This window comes from Meleagris gallopavo, chromosome 21, assembly GCF_000146605.3.
Source record: "Meleagris gallopavo isolate NT-WF06-2002-E0010 breed Aviagen turkey brand Nicholas breeding stock chromosome 21, Turkey_5.1, whole genome shotgun sequence".
In the NCBI taxonomy this organism is placed as follows: Eukaryota; Metazoa; Chordata; class Aves; order Galliformes; family Phasianidae; genus Meleagris; species Meleagris gallopavo.
This window is the reverse complement of record NC_015031.2, coordinates 7,950,075-7,972,314: the sequence shown is the minus strand read 5'-3', so window position 1 is coordinate 7,972,314 and position 22,240 is coordinate 7,950,075. Positions and strand designations below refer to the sequence as shown.

Genomic DNA, 22,240 nt, shown 5'->3' with positions numbered 1-22,240 from the left:
ACACTTCTCTGACCTCTTGATGAGGCAACTCAGTTCACAAGGCCAGAAGAAAACTAACCAGAAAAGAGGAAAAAAATAAAAAGAAAGAAATCTCTTTCCATTGCTCACATGAAATTTAGAGCAGCAGGAAAACTATCACAAGGAGAAAGAAGGTCCTTGGTCAGCAGTAAGCTGTTGGATCATCTCACGCATGGATTACTTCTAATTCCCCAGAAATCAAGAAAATTATTGCCATAACCACAGCATACTTAGGATCTGATCATACTATTTAGAAAAGAAATCTTCTGCAGCTATTCAGATTGTCAGCTATAAGCCTGAGAAAGTATACAATTATCTTTGACACACATCTTTTCTTAGCCTGCTTTGCAAGTACTGCAAGCGAATGGTCAAAAGCCATCAGTAACCAAGCAATGGATTCAAAAAACTCAAAAAAGTAAAAAATTCTAACTGAGAACACTGTAATAAATCTTTACAATAAAACAAGCATCAGCTTTGAAAGCTTAGGAGTTATTTTACAGCGCTTCAATTATTCATTTTGAGTGTAATTCAGCACGACTCTGGTATTCTTATTTTAGGGCAATATTTCTGCTGTAGCCTCCTGGATAATCTAAGAAATGATCCTGCCAAGGTGTGATCCACCTGCTCCATCCCCAGGTTTAGTTTGGCAAAGCAACCTGACTGAATTGATGACATGAAATAGGGAGGCCTGCACCAGAACTTGAGGGCAAAGGTTATATACCTGTTCATAGAAGAATCTTTACTTATCTTCTCGTATAAACTTCGATATTCCTTCTGCTACAGTTCTTTCCTATTTGAGGCAATACCACCTCAGCAGTCTTCAGTGAAGAGTTCTGGGATGCAATGGTTGAACAATTCCATCACATGCAGGGCCTTTCACATACCTCTGCGCTCGAGTCAGTGCGATAAACTGAAACTGTAGACTTCAGAAATTGCATTAAGATTTAAGGAGCCATTGTAGCTCTCAGAAGACACCTCAGATAATGCACACCAAGCCTGAAAATTGGCCTTTTGGATGAATGCAAGGGCTCCAATATCAAGACAGTTTATATTACAGACATTTAAACTTCTAAAGGACGAAAAACTGGAGAATAAAAATGAAAGAAAAGATATTGTATATGATTAATGGGAGCAAGAAAAACCATAAAACATGAGGAAGTTAAGATAAAGATCAGAAAGAAAACTACTAGTACAGAGCGAGAGTCAAAAGCAATGAAAAAACAGTGGTCAACAAGAAAAGAAGACTTCATCTGCATTTATTAGGTACAAATGTTGAAATGCACTGTTCAAGTCATTAAAATTCAGCTTTTTTAGACCACTTATTTTCTGTCCCATCACACGGAAATCAGTCTGCTAAGATTTTCATCAGGAAGGCAACAGACACAGCTTTAGAATTTGGCACAAGTCTTTCTTCTCAAATTAAACCCACACCAAAAGGGTCACTTCAGTGTCACAAGACCAACCTCAGCAGTCTGCAGTCCCTGAAACAAACCCTAGTGACTTCCAAGGGGCACTGCACAGAGCCACTGTAGCCAGGACAGGGGCATAGAGTGGTTCTCACTTGTTTAATTACTCTTGCATCATTTTACTCTACCTCAGTTGTTAGGTATGGGCACATAATTTGAGTCAGCAAGGATGACAGAACTCTATTCCCTAAAGCCTTTTCTTGGTTTTAGGGTTTGTTACATACTGTAATAGCAGCATTGCAGCTGTTGGGCTCAAACAAATACGGCTTCTGAAGTAAGAGAATGCCTTTCCCTTGGGAGTAGCAAGCAAATGCTTTGCAGAAAGTGAGCATCATTATTAATTTACAATTATTTCATAACTTATCTCTGATATGCCAGCCTGCTTAAAGGCCTTCTTTCTCTTCATCCCAATGAATGTGATGTTGGATATTAACTATGGTTATGACGTATAAAACTATAGACACATTGAAATCAAGGGGCTTGATAACCTCCAGAGATCCCTTCCAACACCTACAATTCTGTGATACGAGAAACAATATTTTACAGACTCATTTTTAAAAGTTGTAGCACTCAATTACATTTTATAATATTAAAATGATGCAGAAAGTTAATGTTTATGCAATTTAAAACTACATATTTGTGTCATAAAACATGCTGGGTGCAAACAGATTCCCATTTCCTGCAAAGATCTACACATAGGAGCACATCTCTTCCTCAAAGCTCTCCTACAGCTACCAAACAAGGACATCAAGGAGAACGTTACTCCTGATAGATTATTTATCCCTGCAAACTATACCTAAATGCATCCAACAGAAAAATGTGAGCAACCTTACGGAGCCCAGCTGGTGGCATTAGGTAATTCCTCTGCAATCAGTGCAACTGCACCTCAGAGCACCATCTGGGTGCAAATCACAATTTTCCTCTTTAGTTTCAAATTCACCTTTTAACTGCACAAACCTAACGGTCTCCAATTTTTCCTCCGCATACACTGCAAGCAAAAAGGCATCGTGGAATGTTTATCTCTTATCTGGATATTGTCATTTTACTGTCTCAAACTTCTTAAAACAAGCTTTTCGCTGGGGAGGAAATCAGTCAGCATCAGACCTGGTGGGGAAACCCTGCACTTGCTCAATGTCTGTGGCTCTTACACAGTTCCAGATGTTCAGAACATTAATAATGCACTAACTCAAAACCTCTTTTTGAAACTTTAGAACGTGCAAATTGCATTAAAACCTCTTTGCCCTCATTAATGGTATTGTTACAACCCCAGTACTCTGGAAAATGTTTTTTGGCATTTGTTTAACTTTGTGATATTGCCATTTACTCATTTTAACAGCCAGTGCTCAAATCTTAATGCTTTTAATAGGCCTGGCCAAACAGACTACCATCTTTTGTGAATGTATTGAAGTAATTCATTAAATAAATAGAAGTTGTCAGAAAGCAGCATTTTTTCTTATTGATGATAGCAAAATGGGTTTCTTATAATTTGTTTACAAAACTGTATTTCAGGAAAGTTTTAGAAATGAACATATTCTGCTCTTTTTTCACCGTTAGGTCCAATGCATTTTCTGCCACTATGACAAAGCTCTGAAGATTACTTTTTTCTACCAACCTCAAACAAATCTCAGTAAAGAAAAAAAAAACAACAAAAAAACAAGTCTTGAACTAAGAAGAGACAGACATTCAGAATTAATACTGAAACTGTATCCCTCCTTCAGCCTGTCATATATGGAGGTAGCACATTTATGTCCAGGCCAGGAGACAGAATATCCCAGGATTTGGGCTCGTATCCAATGCAGACACACTGCTGTGTAATGGCAGGAAAGTGCAATAGTCAGAGATTAAACCGAGGTCCAAACTACCTAAACGGAATCCAAAGAGTCTGCCTGATGAAAACAGCCTGAGTTGGACCAATTGCTGTGCTCTGCTCGGAGCGTTAAGTGATGTTGTTGAGGTGTGCTTACCTAAAGTCATGTAGCACTGCCAAGAACAGTACACCAAAAGAATGGGAAAAAACCACTTCTCTGTAACGGCACCACTACTTTGGCTGATACCTTAAATGTGAAAAGAGTCAAAGTGACAAACATAGGTGCTCCAGTTAAGACAGGTTAGCTGGCTGCCTGCTGTCTGTCCTTACTGAAGACAAGACGACCAGTCGAGACACTCAAGAAAACAGAATGAGATCGATAGAACTTCCATCAGGATCCATGGAAACTCCAAAATGAAATTCAGCATTTATTTCTGCCAGTGAAAAAGTGACTCTCATAGTTTAAAATTCATTAAGGGTGGAATTCTTCCACATAGCAACATAGCTGCAAACCCCAATCCACCGCTACCTGCATTTTAAAACACACAGCAATGCAAATGGTACAAGAAAACCTGTGTTACAGACATTTGAATATAAATACTTCATAGATAGTACAGCAAGTAATATTTAAATTGTAGATTTAGGCCATTTGGCCACTTCTTAGAGGTTCTCAAAAGAAAGAATAAAGTAGTTAATATTTCTATATTCTTAGGCTTGTATTCCTGGAATTCCCTTATTTTCCCAGCTATCCCCTCCACAAATCTACTTGAGGCAGCATAACACAAAATACACAGCAACACTATGCAACTATCAATTAAAATTGGTATCTGACTTCAAAAGTTTTTTTGAAAGGAGATACAGAAGAAATATGATCAATCTGAATCAATGGTGGACACCGCCTACCTCTTATAGGTGCAGAGACAAAGTAGAAAAAAAATCTCTGATTCTCAAGCAAATATCTTAAGAACCAAGTCATCCAAAGCCTTTTGACCACCTATTTTAAAAATTTTACTTCTGAGTTATGAGTCAATAATTAGCAGATACAAATTAACAAATATACTTTAAAAAAAAACAACAGAAAAAAACCCCATTACCATTATTGTCCAGAGCTTATTTTGTAAAAGAGCTACTAAAGAAAGGTCAGTTAATTCATCATGATGGATTATCACTAAAATTTATAAGCATTAGCATTTTTCTCCTCGCTGGATACCTTGACTTTGATATGACACATATTGAATGAATCATCTAAGATGCAGGCACCAGGCAAGATATATCTTAATGCAGACAGGTCGGCGACATGAACCTTAATGGTCCTTATCTTAATCTTGTTTAAAAGCATCTTAGATTTCTGAGTAATCTTTTCACCTTCTGATATTCTCTTTTATAGAGTGTTTTTTCTGGAGTTGCTACTGATTTTCACATAAATGCATTTTTGTTGCATAGTATCAACAGTGTGTTTTTAGTAGCCCTAAAAAGTATCTTGGTTTGCAATTTAATAAGTTAAGCTTATATTAAAAAGAACCAGTCAACATGCTGGAACTTTGCTAATTACCAAAAATAATGTTACTGGAGACTATTCTGTACATTAAATACATCATCACAGCTCTTTATAACAGAAGACTACAAAATGTGCACTGTTTTCTGCTTGTGCATACTTTTTTCTCCATTGTGTTATTGATCTCAGGTATTTGCTGTAAAAATGCTTAATTAAGGTAAAGGCAAGTTTCTCTGCTATCATTTTTTGGAGTATTTGACTTAACTGCTAGCTTTTATAGCACCATACCCTGGTGACATTTCTAATGTTCTAGAAGAAGCACCTTGTTCTCTCTTCTTAGGTTAAAGTTGTGACATTTAGAAATGTATTTGCCTTCCATTTATTTGCACACAGAAACTTCCAAGTACCTCGGCATCTGTACTTGTTGAGTAGGACTTCTTCTATTAAGCACTCGAGTAGTCTGAAACAAATCACTACATTTCTGCTCAAGTTTCACAGGCTCTGACATGAATACACGGCTCATCACTTTCACCTGGAATTGGTGCATTACTTCTTTAACATTTACAGTGCTACCTGAAATTCCAGGCAAAATACAGAGAAATAAACTTATAAAAGCCCCTTAAACTTCCAGAGCTGAAAGAAGATTAAATAGTTTGATTTGTTCTACTTTTGCCATAAATTTATTTTATTTCTGATGTTGAGTAAAGACGTTGTCCTGTCTAAGAGGACAAGCAGCGAGAGAACAGCACTCGTCTCCTGGCTCCATGCTCCCAGCACAGTTCATCATGACACACCGTGCCACACAGACTGGCTTTTCTGCCTCTGCTTCCTGTGGGCAGTGGTACACCTCCATTGCCTCTGTTCCCACTGATAAAGGCTAGAAAGCATGCCATTCTCACAACAGAAAAGAAAATGCACTCATATTTTATTAAAGCCTAAGATGCAATCTCTGCCTCTTTTTTTCTTGTCCTTTTATTTTTCAGGGAGTAGAAACTGAAGTTTTGGAAGTAACCTAATTTTTGAAGATATCAGACTAACTCATAATCATTAATTTAGTGAGGAACATGACCAGGTACATTAATTCTATCTCTACAGCCTTGAAAAATGTCTTGAAAAGGTGCAATCTTCCCATGAAAATCTCTGATAAGCAGTTTTGAAATGCAAATCTGCAGGTAAACCATATTCTGTATGACGATGAAAGAAAAATATCTTCTTTTCCCTGTACTAATATACTTATGCTTACATTATTCTGTATTTTCAACAAATTAATCTCTGAGTTTTAAAGGCAACCCAATCCAGAATAAAAGAAGCAGCAGAATGAAAAAGGGCATCCATAGAAAAATATTGGCAATGTGATTTTAAAATATCATCCTTCAATTGTCTGCAATTTATATTTATCAATACTTTTGCTGGGTTCATGGAAGTATTCCCACAAAGAAAAAACACTCAACGTGTTTAGCTGGGTGACCTTTAGCAAAGCATAAGGGCAGTGAGAGGGGGAAGGGGACCCGAGCTGTCCAGCAATCTCTTTCCTTCTTTACTAAATGTCATTACAAAGTCTCTCCATACCTTCAATTCAGATTACCATGCTCATAAAAACTTTCCAAAGCATTTGCCAGGTCTGTATATAACAAGATCAATTATCACATGCTGCTTAACATTAAATGCTAATTAGAACAGCGATGGTAGTGAAAACTGAAATATGCCCACAAATTCCTTAAGAAAATGAACTGAGTACAAAATTTGTTCTCAGATTGTTGTCATTGTGTATAAGCAGAGTTTTGTGAGCTAAGTTAAAAAAAATTTATAGTCAGTAATCCACTTTTTTCACTGACTGTACATTACCTGGTCTAATGTGGTCACCTAATGGTTGCAGCCAGCAACTGCACTGATGACCGGAATCCCTTAAAGAGACTCAGAAATAAAAAAGAAGAAAAATCCTTGCTTTGCTAACCCTTGTTGGTTTTATCATTTCTCATTCAGTTAAATGATCAAACTAACGTGAAAGCTTGGAAAAAAAAAAATAATAATAATAGACAAGTCTTCTTTCACTTTAAAAAATATTGTCTTGCAAGGAACCCTGGAGATGAGCAAAAGGGTCGGAAACCTTTATTTTTCCATTAGACTGCAGGGTTGTTGTTGTTGTATAGTAGGGGCTTTTATGGTTTTATTATGGTTGGTTATTGAGTTTGGGTTTATTTAAACATTGCTAAGGTTTTTTTAGAATTTAAAATGGAAAAAAAGTCAAATTCTTGCAAATATTACCTGAAAAATGGGCAAGAATAACAGATTAGTATTGCAGGTTAATACTCCTGTTCCCTAGAGCTGACCATAAATAACCTGAACTAATGGAGAAGAAAGCAGAACTTCTGTGAGGTACAAATTAACCATAATTAGATACCTGTTAGTGAAATTTGATATCGCTGAAATTGAGAAATTTGATTCTTTTCAGCTGATGCCAGAGAGCAATTCCCATCAGACTGAGGAAAAAATACACCACAATCTTCAGCGCAATGAAAGCAAACAAGAAACAAGGAAAGCAATGAACTGGATGAACACAGCATTCATATAGTATACAAAAAATATGCAAAGTTGTTCTTTTACTTCATAGTTTCGAAGCACTTAAAAAACAAAGAAAAAAAATCGTCCTCCTGTCATCATTACTGAGATACAGACATTGTAGAAAACAAATATGAGTCTGCTGTTTCAAAAAACAAATCAGCATAGCAGCCAACACGAGCCTGAAGAAGTTGCAATGCAATATAATTATGTTACTGCAATGTATTTATTCCATATGCATCCACATGTTAATGTGCAGAACAAAAAAATTCACGGTATGTTTTTCAAGTACAGCAGTTGTTTTTTAAAGGAAAAATATGAAGAGAGATTTCCTTACCTTATAGGATGGCAAAAAACACAGAATTCCTTGGCCAACAGTTTGACACACTGAAAGCAGAAGTGCTCCCACCTCATCTTGGAACTCAAAGGTCTCTGTATGCTGGAACGTGGCACACAGCTTCCGACCATTCGGGCCTGCTCCAATGGTGCCAACCCAAACCTTGTGTATTTCACATTTAAAAAATTAATACTAAGGTAAGCGACACAAAACGTGCTAAATTACATAATGCTAAACAATGAAACTTTAAAGACAAAGTAAAATATTAAGATATCACTCTAAGCAAATGAATCCTGGCACTTAGTACTTCAGAAGAGCACAGTAATTGAGATGAAACTGAATTACCAAATAGCATAGCATTACATTTTCAAATGGAGGGGGTACATTCAAAAGTTGACTTTACAATTGCATAATTCCAAGTACCAGCCTGGTCGGTACATTTTTTTTCACACTCACAGAATGCATCTGTCAGTATTTTTATTTGCAAGCTACCTTTATTTCACAACGGCCAGCAATATACCTGAAAGGAGGGAACAACTCTGCAGGAGCTTACCTGTGAGTTCCGGATAACATGATTTGCCTCCAGCTGAATAGAAAACTTCACACCAAGTTCGGAAGAAAATGAATCCATTGGAGAGAGTGTACCAGAGGTCAGAACAATTGTTCTGACATCATTTAGGTCTGAAAAAGCCTAAGTTGGAGAGAGAAATGAAGGAATTCAGAAAACAGATGCAATCATCTACATCTATTTGCTATCATTCAAAATTAGTTCCTTCACATCCAGCTTACCACAGCAGGATTCAAGCACCAAAAATTAAGCATGTGGACTACAGTTTTATGCCGCAAATTCCTTTTATGTTTGGTCTTTGTAAGGAAAGCACTTGTGTCTGAAACATCAGGTTGGTTTTCATTTGTCCAAGCGTAAGTTTGTTGCAAAGCAACTCTGTAATCATCTGCAAACCTATGAAGAGGCACAGAAATATTAAAACTACAGTTAAGCAAACTAAGCATTAAGTTCATAAAAGGCAAAGATGATATGTTGCCACAATGCCTTTACAATTTAAGTAGAAATAATTTTATAAGCTGCAACATCTGAAAACAGAAAAGCTGTTCATGCAGGCTGTGAAGGCTTCTTCGCTACAAGCCGGTAACTCTGCAAGAGATATAAAGTTTCAATAGTTGTCACTTCTCCTTTTGGATAAATAATGAAGCCTCACAGTAATTAATATTTTTAACTATAAGGTTTAAAGCATTACTAGCTGCTGGAATTTAGTAGACAGAAGTCAAATAATAAGTGCTACGTAGAAAAACAAAACCCATGCACATTTAACTTGGCAACGCATCAAGAAAATTCATCTCTAACCTTCAAATAAATTTCTTCAACATCTGAATTCATTCCTGAGTGAAACCAATATAATTTGGTAGTATTTAAATTAGTTCTCAATGAACTCTTCCCACGCAAGTAAGTTTCCCAAAGCTTTTTGAAATGTTAGTTTTTCCTCCGAGTCCAGACACTATAACAAAAGTGTCGCACAAATGAAACAGACTGTTTGGCAATGCAGCTGAATTGAACACCACCACTCAGCTCAGGCTATGTATTTACACTGACCTGCTGTTATCTTTAAAAAGATATAAAAGAACCATGAATAACCCTTTCAGCACAATCTGAGTGGCAGAGCTCACGATAGGTATCTCGACAAGTTCCTCTTTACCAAACATTGATATTTTTTCTTCTTTTTCCAAGACAGCAGAAAGGTGTTTCTATGAGAGGCAAACAAATTCCACGTTAACATTCTGATCTATCTTCCCAAAAGCAAAGTTAGTATAGATGCAAGACAACCAGCACACTGCTTTAAAAGCTCACCTACGACACCTATAAAGTCTGACTGAAGATAGACTTGGAAAGGAAAACTAACAGAGCTTTTGGCTTACACAAAAAGAAAGGATAGGGTTGAAAATACTCTAAGCACATTTCAACAGTCAATAAAAAATGCAGACAGACAGAACAGACAAAGCTATCAGTGACTAACTGGCTCAGTTTAAGATAATTGTACATGATCAATTTTAACCTTTAAAACATGGATTTTCTGCAAGTTGCAGTAGCTCAAATGGATTACTCCTGGTTTTCATCACCTATAATTTTTAGACAGCTTTTCAAAATTGTAGAAAAGTAACAGATGCATTAACATTTAGTTTTCGGGTATTTTAAGATGTTTAGCAACTCTGGTACTCATTTATATAGCTTACAACATTACCTGTAAAATGGGAAAACTAATATTGGTTATTCCCATTTCGTGAAAATGGTTGAGCATTTCTTTTCCACTCCAAACCTTACAGGAGGTTTCATACCCTGTTTCTACCAGCTGACTAGAGCTTGCCCGTAGCCAGCTATAAAAGAAAGAAATCAGAATCAATTTTAACACAAACTTTGAAATCCATTCCAAGTACCAAACAAATTGAACCTTGAATTGCACCACTCTTCTATGATGACCGTGATAAATACTTGACCACATTTTCCTTATACCAGCTGTTCTCTCTTGAAATGAGTTGCTTTTGATGCAGCTCAATGACACGAGAGGAAAACTTCTCCCTATGCATTTATAGTTTATTGTTATGTGTTATTTTTACAGTAAGGAAAAGAGATTAAAATAAAATCTGTTCTTATGGTATAAGATGTCAGGCTCATTTAGGAAAGATTTCTGCCGTACTTTTAAAGCCACTCATGACTCCAACTGATAAAAGTTGGTTTGTCATCATCTCAATCACAAACCTCTCTAAAAGAAATAAATCTTAAGACATGAAATGACTCTGTTTAGTTTCTATACAGATATTTGTAACTGCTACAACTTGAAAATTAAGCGGAATTATAACCATAGTGACAATGCAATAAATGATAGGGCTTTTTAAAACCAGGACCTAAGCAGGCACATCATCTCATTTGTGGCAGAGATAAGATTTCCACTACCTAAATATGTCTTTCATCATCTCTGCACTATTACAAAGCTCCCCCCCTCTGTCTAGAAAAGCAGGCAGGCTGCTTCTTTCTCAGGAAATGCCGAAGCTGTCTGTCTCATCAACCAGCAGGAGGCATCAGAAAGACAGCTGTCATTTCTACAACAGTTCAAAATATGTATCTGTAAAATCAGTTAATCATTATCAAATAAAGCAACAGGGCTTAGTAACTATTTCAGCTCCAGATTTCCTGTCCTGTCACTGCAAATCATCTGCTCAACAGAACAATTAAAAAACCTTCCTTTTTGCCAGGTTACACAGAAAAAAATAATCTCCATGAATACTACCAAAACAATCACTTCTTTGGCCATAATTTGCTTTATCTTGTTGAGGAATGATGATCACTAACACAGGCATAAGTTCAACAGTGTACTACCCAGCCCTAATTCCTCAAATGTAACATCAAAATACCTGGAACTAAAATTAGGAAGAGGCTAGCAAGACAGAAACGAATGAATGGATAAAACATTTCAGGAAATGTAAAACCTCTGTTTCCCTGTTCTAAATCTTAAACACCATCAAATACTTTAAAGATTGTTTTGCTATAAATGCAAATACAAACACTTTCCTAATCTAATACAAAAAGTATCACAAAAAAGGGTAAATTCTAGAGAAGAACAGCCATCCTATTAAGTCTAACGGTAAAGCACTTGTTTTAAATAATGAACAGGTATTTCAAGTAAGTATTTATTTCCAGAGAAAAGCCATAAGCATAAATAAAATCAGCTTCATTCTCAGATATCTATGGTACTGAAGTGGAAACATCAGCATATGCAATATTTTTAGGAAAGGATTCAGCACGTGTTACAGACTGCCTTCAGTTCAAGCATGTTTACCCCTTCCCTTCCTACCAGAAAATCCTATTGTTGACACCAAACGACCAATTGAACAAGTGATTGATTGGTCCTCCACTGACCAACCAATTTGTCCTTTTAAACCTGCATCTCATCAGAAGAGCTTGCTAGCAAACCTCCATTGCTGTATCTTCAAATTCCTCAGAAAGGTCATTTTAGCACCTCAGTGGCACTAAGCCCATTGCTTAAGTGCTGCCTGGAACGAGGGCCCAGGACCTTTCCAAGTGAAATAAGACTTTTCTAATCACCCATGCATTTGGCAAAGCCACTTCACCTTATGCAACAGCACATTACCAATTACTGGCCATTTACACCCAGTCCTCTGCTTTCCAACTGCTTCCCTTATTGTTGGCAGTTGCCAAGACAATCAACCTTCATTTTTCTGATAAGGTTAAAAGGCTTGGGGCAATCAAATCTCCAACCATGCTATTCCCATCTTGTACTAAAATATAGCATTTGAAATATCTAAAGTAGGAGAACTAGCTTCCACAGAAGAGAAAACCAGAAGTCGTTTCTTTGACACAAGCATTAACTCTCAGGACAGAGGATAGGAAAACGATGAACTACTTGCTGTAGTGCTGCACAATATATTCCACCAGCCACCAACGCAACAAGGCAATGATTTGACATGCACTGCATCAGAGTTCAGATCACTTCAAGGCCACTGCACTCAGCTTTCTCACGTTCCCACTCCACACAAAACATACCCTTGTGCCCTCGTTTTCTCCCCTTCTTCCCAAGCTTCTGCCCCAGTCTACTGGTTTCTATTCCACTTCTCTCAAGATTTCCAGCTTCTGTTGAGGCCCCCTCTTCCAATCCTCTCTGTGCTTTCTACATTTTACATGCTTTTTTCCTCTTACTACCTTTTCCTTTACATGAACAACAATAAAAACAAAGCAGGGGAGAGGAGAACATTTTCTACTTTCTCAGTTTCATTCTGCCTTACTTATCAACTCTAGCCCCCAGAACTACACTCTCAGTTACTCATATTTCTCTGTTCACTGAACTCCATGACACTTGTGTTTCAACAAGGCAGGTGTGCAGAGATTCAGCACATCCTTCGTTTCAATCTCAGTACAAAAGCAAATCATTAAAATCATATTCTGCTGACATAATGTAGGGAGAAAGAATGATCAGTAACAGTGCGTGGACAACTTGTGCCTGAGAATAATCAGAAAAAAGGGCAGGGTGTGCTTGTGCAAAGTGTTTGCTGACTGAATCCTCTAAAGACTTAACAAGTCTCTACTGCAAATTTGAACATACTGCAGGTTTTTGGAGCTCTCACTCCACTCAAATTTGAGCCAAGTTTTGCTGGGAAAACAAAGGGCATGAGTGATAAATTCACTTTCAAATACGAAGAATCTGCAACCAAATCAAGAAGGGACTGAGATTCCTACTATTGCAAATTATGAGCATTTTAAGAAGAGACAAAAGGAGTCTAAATTATCTAAATACTAATTGACATAAAGCGATTAAAAAGAATTGTCTTACTTTGTCAAAGAGTAGCACACAGCCCGCAGATGCTCATGATCCTTCTGTCTGATGTTGTTATTGACCATGAAATCTAGCTCTTCTCGAGCAGCATTGAGTTGACTTTCTGTAACACTGTAGCTCACTGCCTCACGAGCACTGTCCTCAATATTATGGGCTTCATCCAAAATGACTACCTGACCTTTCAGGTTAATTTCCATCTTAAAAAAAAAAAAAAGTTACCTGGTAAAACAGAGTAAAATGTAGTAATGAGAAATAGCAACTAATAGGATTCTGTTCAAAAATGGTCTCCGTGAGCCCAAATGACTGATTAGCTAAGCTACAGGAACAAAGGAAACATTACTTGAAATACAGAAACAACCATTAACAAAAAAAAGAAAAAATTATTTAACCCAGGAGTTACTTGTAGATTATATTTGGATACAAACAGGATTTCAGTTGACTGTGACCACTGAACATTACAGTTTTGTTTTTTAACTTCACTTATTGCAATGACTCTTACAAATATACTTACACTCTCCCGTATCTGTGGATCCAGGAGATAGTTATAAGGACAAAATACAATATCTGCCCCCACCATGAGTTCTCTGGCTGCAAAGTATGGACAGGCACGAAGTTTCTTTCCCAGGCTCACTAGATCCTCAATGTCCCAAGCCTGGTATGTGTTATGTGCAGAATGCAGGGCATAGTGTTCAGTGAGTTTATGAACACCATGATAGTAAAGACAGGACTTGCCCTAAAAGCAAATGAGCACAGAACATTTCAGGTTACAACAACAACAAAAAACAAGCAAGCTTAAAAGTCTCACAGTCGTTATATACATTTGACTTTATTTCCTAAAAACAATTCTAGCAGTTTCTTTTTTCTTTTTTATGATAGGCAATAATGAAAAGCACATCTTGAAGAGATTAACGTGGCCAGATCTGTAGTTCATTCAATAAACAAAAGGCACTTTGCATTTATGTATACAAGAAATTAAATGCTTGCAAAAATAAAGATAGCTACTCTATTCCACACATTGTAGACAACATTATCAAAGCCACATACAGGCCTCAATGTGTAACTTCATAATTTAAAGGAAAATATTTTTAATAGAACTGTTGAAATTATAACTAAGCTCACAAATAGGATGAGTAATAGAGATTATTTCTAGTGGACATTTTTCAACACAGAAAATGTTGATAGGTGGTGTCTGTAATTTTATCTTAGCAGAAGAATTCAACCAACATAGCATGAAGAAATTAAAAAAAAAAACCTCAACTACCTTTCACTGTAATACATTTATAATCATATGCTCACAATTACTCACATGCTTTCCTTCCAGTAATTCTACACACAGTTCATTCCTGTTACTACTACTACTGGACACGACTGGATGAATACAGGTATAATCCCGGCTAGAGAGAATTGTCATCGAGACACCAGAATACGCTGTCCTCTTCAACTCCCTGGTAATCTGGGCAATTTGTTTGTGCGTTCGCGTTCCAAAAAATATTTTGGGAATGAACGTTTGATCTCCATTTGCTTTCTTCTTTGTGTTACCAGCATCTTTACGAGTTTCTTTTCCAGAGGAACAGGAACACTCCGTGCAAGGGATGGAAAGCTGTAACCCAAACCAAAAAAAGATTAGCAAAATCCCACTGCAAGATGAACAAGCCAAATATTTTTACGGTCTATTTAGAAACTGCCCTGTGGGATAGTTCAAGATATCCCATTAAATCATCACACTGGCCTATCAACGTTAAGAAATGTTAAAGAACACACATCACATCCTCTCATGCCTGAAAATCTTCAAATACTTTCTGCTATCACCATATTCAACTTCATCAGAACCCGATCACAGAGAAAACTGCTGCTCCCACGGAGTATGCACACACAGGTAAGACACACAAAGAATGTTAAGGAACTTCTGACACTTAAACTTGGGCAGAAGGATACTACTGTTACAAAACAAGAAGCATCCAGCAACTTAAAGGAAGAAAACTTTGGGATGTGACACCTAAATGGAACCACTGAGAGCACTTTTCCTTAAAGCACACAAAAGGAATCCAGACAGTTTAATGAAATCTGCAGAAAAAATACCAGACTACCTCACATAGACTCAATTAGGAACAAATTTGACGTGCTACTATGTGAAAGGCCCTCTAGTAACTATGAAAAAAAGACAAAATGAATAAACCTAAGCAGAACCCATAAAATATTTGTTAAAAGCATTTTCTTTCTTCTTGAGAAGCACTGCCTTTTTAATGTCTGTCGTAATACAAGATAGTGGAACAACTGTCTCCAAACTGCAATAATTAGCATGAAAAGAAGCACAGAAAACAAGAAACTCATGAGTAACAGTGCCTACGTACATCTCTCATAAAAACAATGAATTCCTCCAGTCTACGAGGATTTGTATTTGGTTTTCAGCTTGATAGTGCAAGTACCAACATGTAGCTGCCAGCTCCAATATGCCTCCCTCCCTTTTTAATTGTAATCAGTAAGATTATCCATTATAAACAAATGCTAGTCCTGCTGTGTGTTACACCACAACTGTGGATCAAGCTGTCTTTTAGCCTCCACTCCGAGGCAAAGCAAGTTCACATTACCCTCAGCCCCACTCAGCCTTGTCCACCATTAAATATTACAATACATGATAGGATGCATGTAAATGTAACCCTTCTGGGGCTGTCACTCACTGGGATAAAAGGTTCACTGATGTGCCAAATAAACAGGCCCTCAAAGCAGATACAGTTACACCCATGCTGGAATTGTTACATTCCCCTCTCAGGTTGCCAGTACCAGCAGATTTCATTACCCTGTGCTGCCACATTAAATAGCCAGTTCCAAATATCCTGCCTTCAATATTGAATAATTACTTATTCACCGAAAGGATAAAACGAAGAGTTATGAATGGGGCTCTTGTCAACAGCGAGGCAGGAAACAGCTGACATGTGGTGTATGTTACATACGTGGCAACGCTCAACTCTGTTTGTACTCAACACAGAGAGCTGCAAATTGCACCTTGATATTTCTACTTTGCTCTTTGAAACAGCGAACAGCACATTACCATGCTGACAATTAATGCATAAGCAGCAGCTTGCCTACTCCATGAATGCATTTGGCTCTTCAATTCAAATTGATTTGCAGAATTCAAAGATAACAGTTATCACTAATACTTGGTGCTAATGCTAAGCTCCACATTTCGCTTATGAAATAAAAGTAATAGAAAAATATTACGACCAATCAAGCAGCCATTTTGTAAAAATTGTTGGAACAATGGGAAAATGCAGCTCAGAAATACATAGAGATATATATACACATAAAGAGAAATAGATGTGGGAATGCATAAATAATTAAGAAAGTAGAAAACTATTTCACCATGGCCATTGGCTTTAAGACTAAACCAGTTTTCAGCTGTTTGAATCTGGGATAAATTTTTTAGAGAGAGGAAAAACATAAAACCTTCTACATCAGTAACATCCAGTGGCAAATGTTTGAGATCAGATACCAGCTATATGGACCTGGGGCAATCCAGCTTGTTTTCCCTTCTGTCAGCAGGCAGATAAAGCCGCTATCGCATCAGTATTTATACAGCAAAAACGTCCAAGTCAGATTAATAAAAGAATAATCAAGTCTGCCGACCTGTCCTACGTGTAAAAAGGAGCTAAACAAACACTGAGGCTGTGATCTGTGAAACACAAAGAGATAAGAGGAGTTCTTCATATCTGCATCTACATTTCCCCATTACAAAGCCATCTAGATGATAAAACAGTGAATGCTGCTTGTGTGAAATATCACACAAGCACAATCTAGTAAGATATCAGCAGCGACATTACAGAGCTTTTCAACTCCTCCTTTATGGGTCTCAGAAAGCACAGCACCCTGTTGCTGCTGCAGCCCCTTGATTAAGGCACACAAAGCAGCTGTTTATCCTCTGCACTAACCAGCAGGTGAACCCAGTTCAATATTTATCACAGGCTTTCACAGATCACTGCTAACCAAGCAAACGTTTTAATTAAGCTGGAACCTGCTTCAAAGAGCTCATTCAAAACGTCAATCAGCAGGTAAAGGATCAGATACGGTGTCAGGTGAGAGCGTGTAACACAAATCCACAACTTTCTTCATCCCACTGCGGTAAATTAGCCTATTCTGGAGTCCAGACCCTGATTGTAACAGGCTGCCAGTCTCCTGGAATGTGTAACAGAAGTCACTCAAACTCCATTGTGAAGGTTGTAAGCAATATGTTCGACTGCAATAGGCTAGCACATTAAGACAGATTCTTTTCACAGTTGTTTCTTGATACCCCAAGTGTTTGTTACACTACTCTCCATTTACTGTTTACTTTTTTTTTTTTTTAAACTTGAGTATAAATGGGGATTCCTCAACGCAGCTGCCCCAGTTTCTCAGACCATATGTTTTCATGGGAGAAATAAAGAGAGCAACGTAAGAGCATGATTTCTCAGCCGAAGCTCCTGGAGAACTGCCCCACTCAGCTGGGCACACAGCAGAGGGCAGCTGGCTGTGTGTCCTGCAGGTGCACAGCAGCCCACCCTGCCTCTGCTCGGCTACGAAACAGAAACCAGACAAGGAAACAAGGAGACAAGGAGCTGGTTTTGCCAAATTCCTTTGCCATTTAGCAAGTACCAGGCAACAGTGTTCAACCGATGAGCACACTTGGAATTAACAGGAACCACAAGGGACTTCACTGTATGTGAACTGATGTACGGTGATAAAAAATGACGTTTTCTTAAAAATAATAAAATACTGATTCACAGTTGATTTTTTAGTAGAGATCAAGTGACTGTTTTCAATTTTCTTCACTACCTAAAATTCCTAGAACTTGAAAAAAGGAAAAAAATAAAAAGAAGTTTTGCACTAAAGTACCCAAAGCAAATCTGACAATCAAATAAGAGAAGCCTTTTTATTTGAAAATCAACAGCACACTCTGCTGGCCTTTGTATTTCAGAGTGCCAATTGAAGTTCAGGGGCACAAAGCACTTCATATCCCACTCAAAAATCTATGGAGCTTTCCAAAGCTCATGAAAATCACATCAAAAGACCCAGAGAATTGCTTCCACTCATCTCCCACTCTCTCAAAGTGATACCAAAGCTTTTGGCTTCTTTTGCCAAAGCAGAGCACACTGGAAAGCAGCTCTTGAAGTGAAAACAAACAGTAATTAAAATAAAGGCTACTCTGAGTCATACAAAGGCCCAAGTCAAAATCACTTTAGAAAGCTGCCCGTGAACTAATAATCCTGGCATAGGAGCTGTTATTACATTACTTACCGTTTTGGGAGAAGTGTTTTTTACACTTTTTTCAGAGTGAACAGTCAGCTCCCCATTTTTTCTCTGATTATAAACTTCTAAAGCATCAACCAGCTGCACCTCTTTTGAAAAGCAATGACGTTTTCTAACCTGTTGGGGTGAAAAAAAGGTATTGTGATGAAATCTATTACAGAAATACTGCACTCCACGCTGTAGGCTAGTGAGAACTACATTTGCAAGGATACAGTACATAGTTCTAATAATGTATTATTTGTACATTTCATATATATTTGCAAGAACACCCAACTCTAAAATCTCATACTTCATATGAACTATCTCCTAATGATAAACACACTTTGTGGATATTGTGCGTTTAAATATGCAAGAACTCATTTAGAACACGGTATTCTTCATAACTTAATGCAACAATGGGCTCTTGTTACAACTAGAATGAACAAAATCTGTCCACCTAAATCACAGCCATGCCAAGGATTCACCTTTCTCTGAAACGTTGATTGGTATTTGACAGCTGTTTTTGAGAGCTGCACCTGGATAGCCTGACTGCCAATGAACTCTGCTCACCTGCTGCTCTGTTTCTAAAGGACGAATCCTCTTCCTGTCTACTTGAAAGTCATCACTCTCGTTTCCACATACAGATGCCCTTTTTTTGGCAGACAATTTTGAAGCTAGGGTATTGTTTTCCTTGCATTCTGTAAAAATTAAAGGGAAATAGTGAAAAAAATCATGTTCACTACTACAAATGCATAATATGCAAGGGCAACATTTTAAATATATCATTTATTACAAACATGGTTAAGACACAACATAGGGGGATTTCTACATATGAAGATAAAAAAGTCCCTGACTTGAAAGCATAAGATGTGACATCAGTGGCAATGCCTTTTAGTACTAGAACAGATTTTTATCTTCTTCCCTTCAAAATTACCTGTGTCTGTTTGTTGGCCTCCAGTTTTTACAGAGCCTCCTGTTTCATAATTATTAGAACATGCAGCACCATGACTCGCTCCTGCAGCATCCTCGCTGCTCTTGGATAGGGAATGACAAACACAGCAACACGGTGGGGAGGCTGCTGGCTCCCTCCTGTCCTCCTTTTCACATGATGATTTCAGCAGTAATTTCTCTAAGGAAGATAAAGGACACAGCTGTTTGTCTTCCAGAATACTTTTTCAGGCTTGTAGACGAGAACTAAACTTTCATAACAGTTAAGATGAAAGGCTTCATGTAGGTACCAGTTATAAAAGTCACATCTCCCTACATGTTACACAGCCTGAACGAGCTGTCATCACTCATTCAAGATCTGCTGAGCAAAGAAACTGTAACAACTCGCACAACTAAAAAAAAAAGAAAACAAACCCCTCTTTTGCAATTCAATCTGCGTAACTGCAAACCACAAGTATTTTCCTTTTAAGTCCAAAAGCCATATAATTCCCATACGATAACAGACAGCTAAATCCACTTGAACATGAAAGTTATTTTGCTCAGTGCTACTGGCAATTAGGCCATTACTCCTGTGTTTGCCTAATGCCACACTGCCAAGGAGGCAATACATGTAACCATGGATGGAGCCCTACCTGGACTCCTGATACCAAATATTTAAGGACTGAGAAGCAACAAGAGCAATTAATTCCAATACATTTTGGTAATGAAAAGCTATGCAGACAGATGTTACAAACACTCACCGTACAGAGCCTGCTGCCATGATAACGCAGAACAAAGTAATGCCAAGCTTTTGCCACTTCCTGTGGGGCTCTCCAACAAGCAGTGCTGCCCGTTATTTAAGCCCTTAACAATCTTTAAGGAGAATAACAAGAACAAAATTAGAATTACTAGGGAAAAGAAAATTCTCAGGAAGCTGAACACTTACTGAAACACTAACATTTTGTTTAAAAGGTGTGTTGCATTAAATCATTCTCTCCTTATATATTTGCAGAATTATATAAAAACTAGATTAGAATACACATGTATTACAAGCATTTACAACATTACAGAACTTTCTTCTTAGCATGAATGTTGACAAATCCAAAAATGCACTTCAACATTCCCTACCTGGGGCCAGATACTATTGCATAGCACAAAAAACAGTAAGGTCCATCATGAGTGAAATTCTCAAGACGCTGGAGAATTAAATATGTTATCGGTGAATTAAATTATGTTATTTTTCTACAGGCTGATGGGTACTGAAAGCTGGAAGCTGTTTGCTCAACGGATGGTCGTACAAATGCTACTTACAGCATTCATCATAGCAAGCTGTGAAGGGTAAGCCTTGCAAGGGAACATAATCTTCACTCCCCCAATAGTATATTGTGACACGTCAGAAGACATTGCTGCTTTTCCCTGTTTATTTCAGGTTTATAACTGCAGTAAAAAACAGAATCAAGTCAATATTACCAACGAGGAAAGTTCAAAACAACAAATGGCACCAAACCAAGCAGAAAGAGAGCCAAAAGCTCTGAACATTAGCAGAATTGGCATACAGGAATTTATATTTTGCGTCTTCTGTTCTGGCTTACTTGTTACAATGAACAAGTTACTGCCATCTGATGAGTAACGCCAGCAATACAAATAAAACAAAAGATATGGGCACAAAAGGAAAGAAAAACACTATGAATGAAATGCACACATCATTTTAAAGTCCATTTCTCAAACTGAATATTTTTGAGATAACAACCCAGACCCAATGGGAAGGAAGGCAGAAGTGGCAGAGGTATTTTAGGAGATTGAAAAACAACTAAAAAGAAAATGAAATTAAAACAGTTTTTCAGTCCTTCAGGCCCATTAGCTTGAACTTCAAGATGCTGTTATCTACAGTGACAAAACTGGCCAAGATTGCAGTGCTTGTTTCATAGCTACAGAAATGTGAAACTGGGCACTGATGTTAAAAAGGAGATGCTTTAAACCAATACCATCTTTATATTAACAGTCATCTGGTGCTAAATGAGTTGCCACTAACTTTGCTGTTCTGCTCGTGTTACCTTGCATTTCCCTCATTCTGAATGATAAAGGAAAGCCTGCTTCATATCATGCTAAAATGCTGAGAGTTTGAGTTAAAGATACTGGAAAATACATATATGGGAGGAAAAAAAAAAAAATAAAGACTTATTTTTAAAAGACATAAATCTATCTTTTTCAGCATGTACAAACCAAGAGAGCAGTCTGATGTACGAAATGCATCCTCAACTGACTTTTTAGGAGGAAATACAGACATCAGAAAACCAGCAGCACAGGGCACGGCTCCTCACCACCAGCTCCCAGCAGCACAGAGAAGCCCCCCCAGAAGGGGATCGCAGACGGGAGTTCGCAGTCACACCCCCTCCTCCCAAAACGCAACCGCAACAGTCGAGGGGCGACACTCGTGGGTCTCCCCAACGATCAGTTCGGAACTGAGCTTATGCGATCTCTGCCAACGAACAGGGGTGGGAAGGACTCCCTTAAGGACTGAACGGGGCAGAAGGCGGCAGTAGCCGGGAGCTGCGGTGGGCCCAGGAGGTTCTGCTGCTGCGGGCGGGGGAAGAGAGCGCTGAGGGAGTGGCTGCAGTCATCCTCCCGAGCGCGTCATCCCCGCTCACGCTGCGCACCTGGGCGTTTCTTTCATCTTCTGTAAGAGACCCCTAGAAAGCCACCCCGCGGCCTCCTCCGAGCCCGTTCCCCTCAGGGCCGCGCTCCGCCCCGCGGAAAGCGACGAGCGGCTCCGCGCGGCCGCTCACCTGAGGCGACAGCTCTGTCAGCGTCCGACCTTCCCGCCTCCCGCGCGGCCTCAACACCGCCCGCCAATCAGCTGACAGGAAAGGGCGCGGAGCCACCAATCAGCAAACCGCATACTAAACCGAGTCCGCTCCACCGTTAGAACCAATCGTGGAGGACCTTGCTGGTTTCCGCATTGTGCTCGTTGCTACGCAACCGGGCAACGCAGCTCCCTAGGCCGTGCCCCTG

General features: G+C 38.4%; 1 protein-coding gene across 3 annotated transcripts in view; it reads right to left on the bottom strand.

The window, feature by feature from the left end:
* BRIP1 (BRCA1 interacting protein C-terminal helicase 1) overlaps positions 1-22,239 on the bottom strand; it is a 105,046-nt gene extending 82,807 nt beyond the window's left edge. Inside the window, exons 1-14 of one of the 3 annotated variants that reach the window (XM_031556457.1) lie at positions 22,015-22,239; positions 20,540-20,665; positions 19,990-20,101; positions 19,236-19,430; positions 18,872-18,999; positions 18,311-18,439; positions 14,349-14,642; positions 13,554-13,775; positions 13,040-13,239; positions 9,938-10,070; positions 9,292-9,443; positions 8,472-8,643; positions 8,236-8,373; positions 7,683-7,844 (exon numbers count right to left, since the gene is read on the bottom strand). In XM_031556457.1, the coding sequence (XP_031412317.1) occupies positions 7,683-7,844; positions 8,236-8,373; positions 8,472-8,643; positions 9,292-9,443; positions 9,938-10,070; positions 13,040-13,239; positions 13,554-13,775; positions 14,349-14,642; positions 18,311-18,439; positions 18,872-18,999; positions 19,236-19,430; positions 19,990-20,101; positions 20,540-20,632 (2,130 nt within the window). In that variant the 5' untranslated portion in view covers positions 20,633-20,665; positions 22,015-22,239. Of the gene's footprint in view, positions 1-7,682; positions 7,845-8,235; positions 8,374-8,471; positions 8,644-9,291; positions 9,444-9,937; positions 10,071-13,039; positions 13,240-13,553; positions 13,776-14,348; positions 14,643-18,310; positions 18,440-18,871; positions 19,000-19,235; positions 19,431-19,989; positions 20,102-20,539; positions 20,666-21,885; positions 21,982-22,014 lie in introns of those variants that run through there. The other 2 variants (XM_019621999.2, XM_031556458.1) reach the window with 2 other exon arrangements.
* Between the last annotated feature and the right edge of the window lies 1 nt (position 22,240).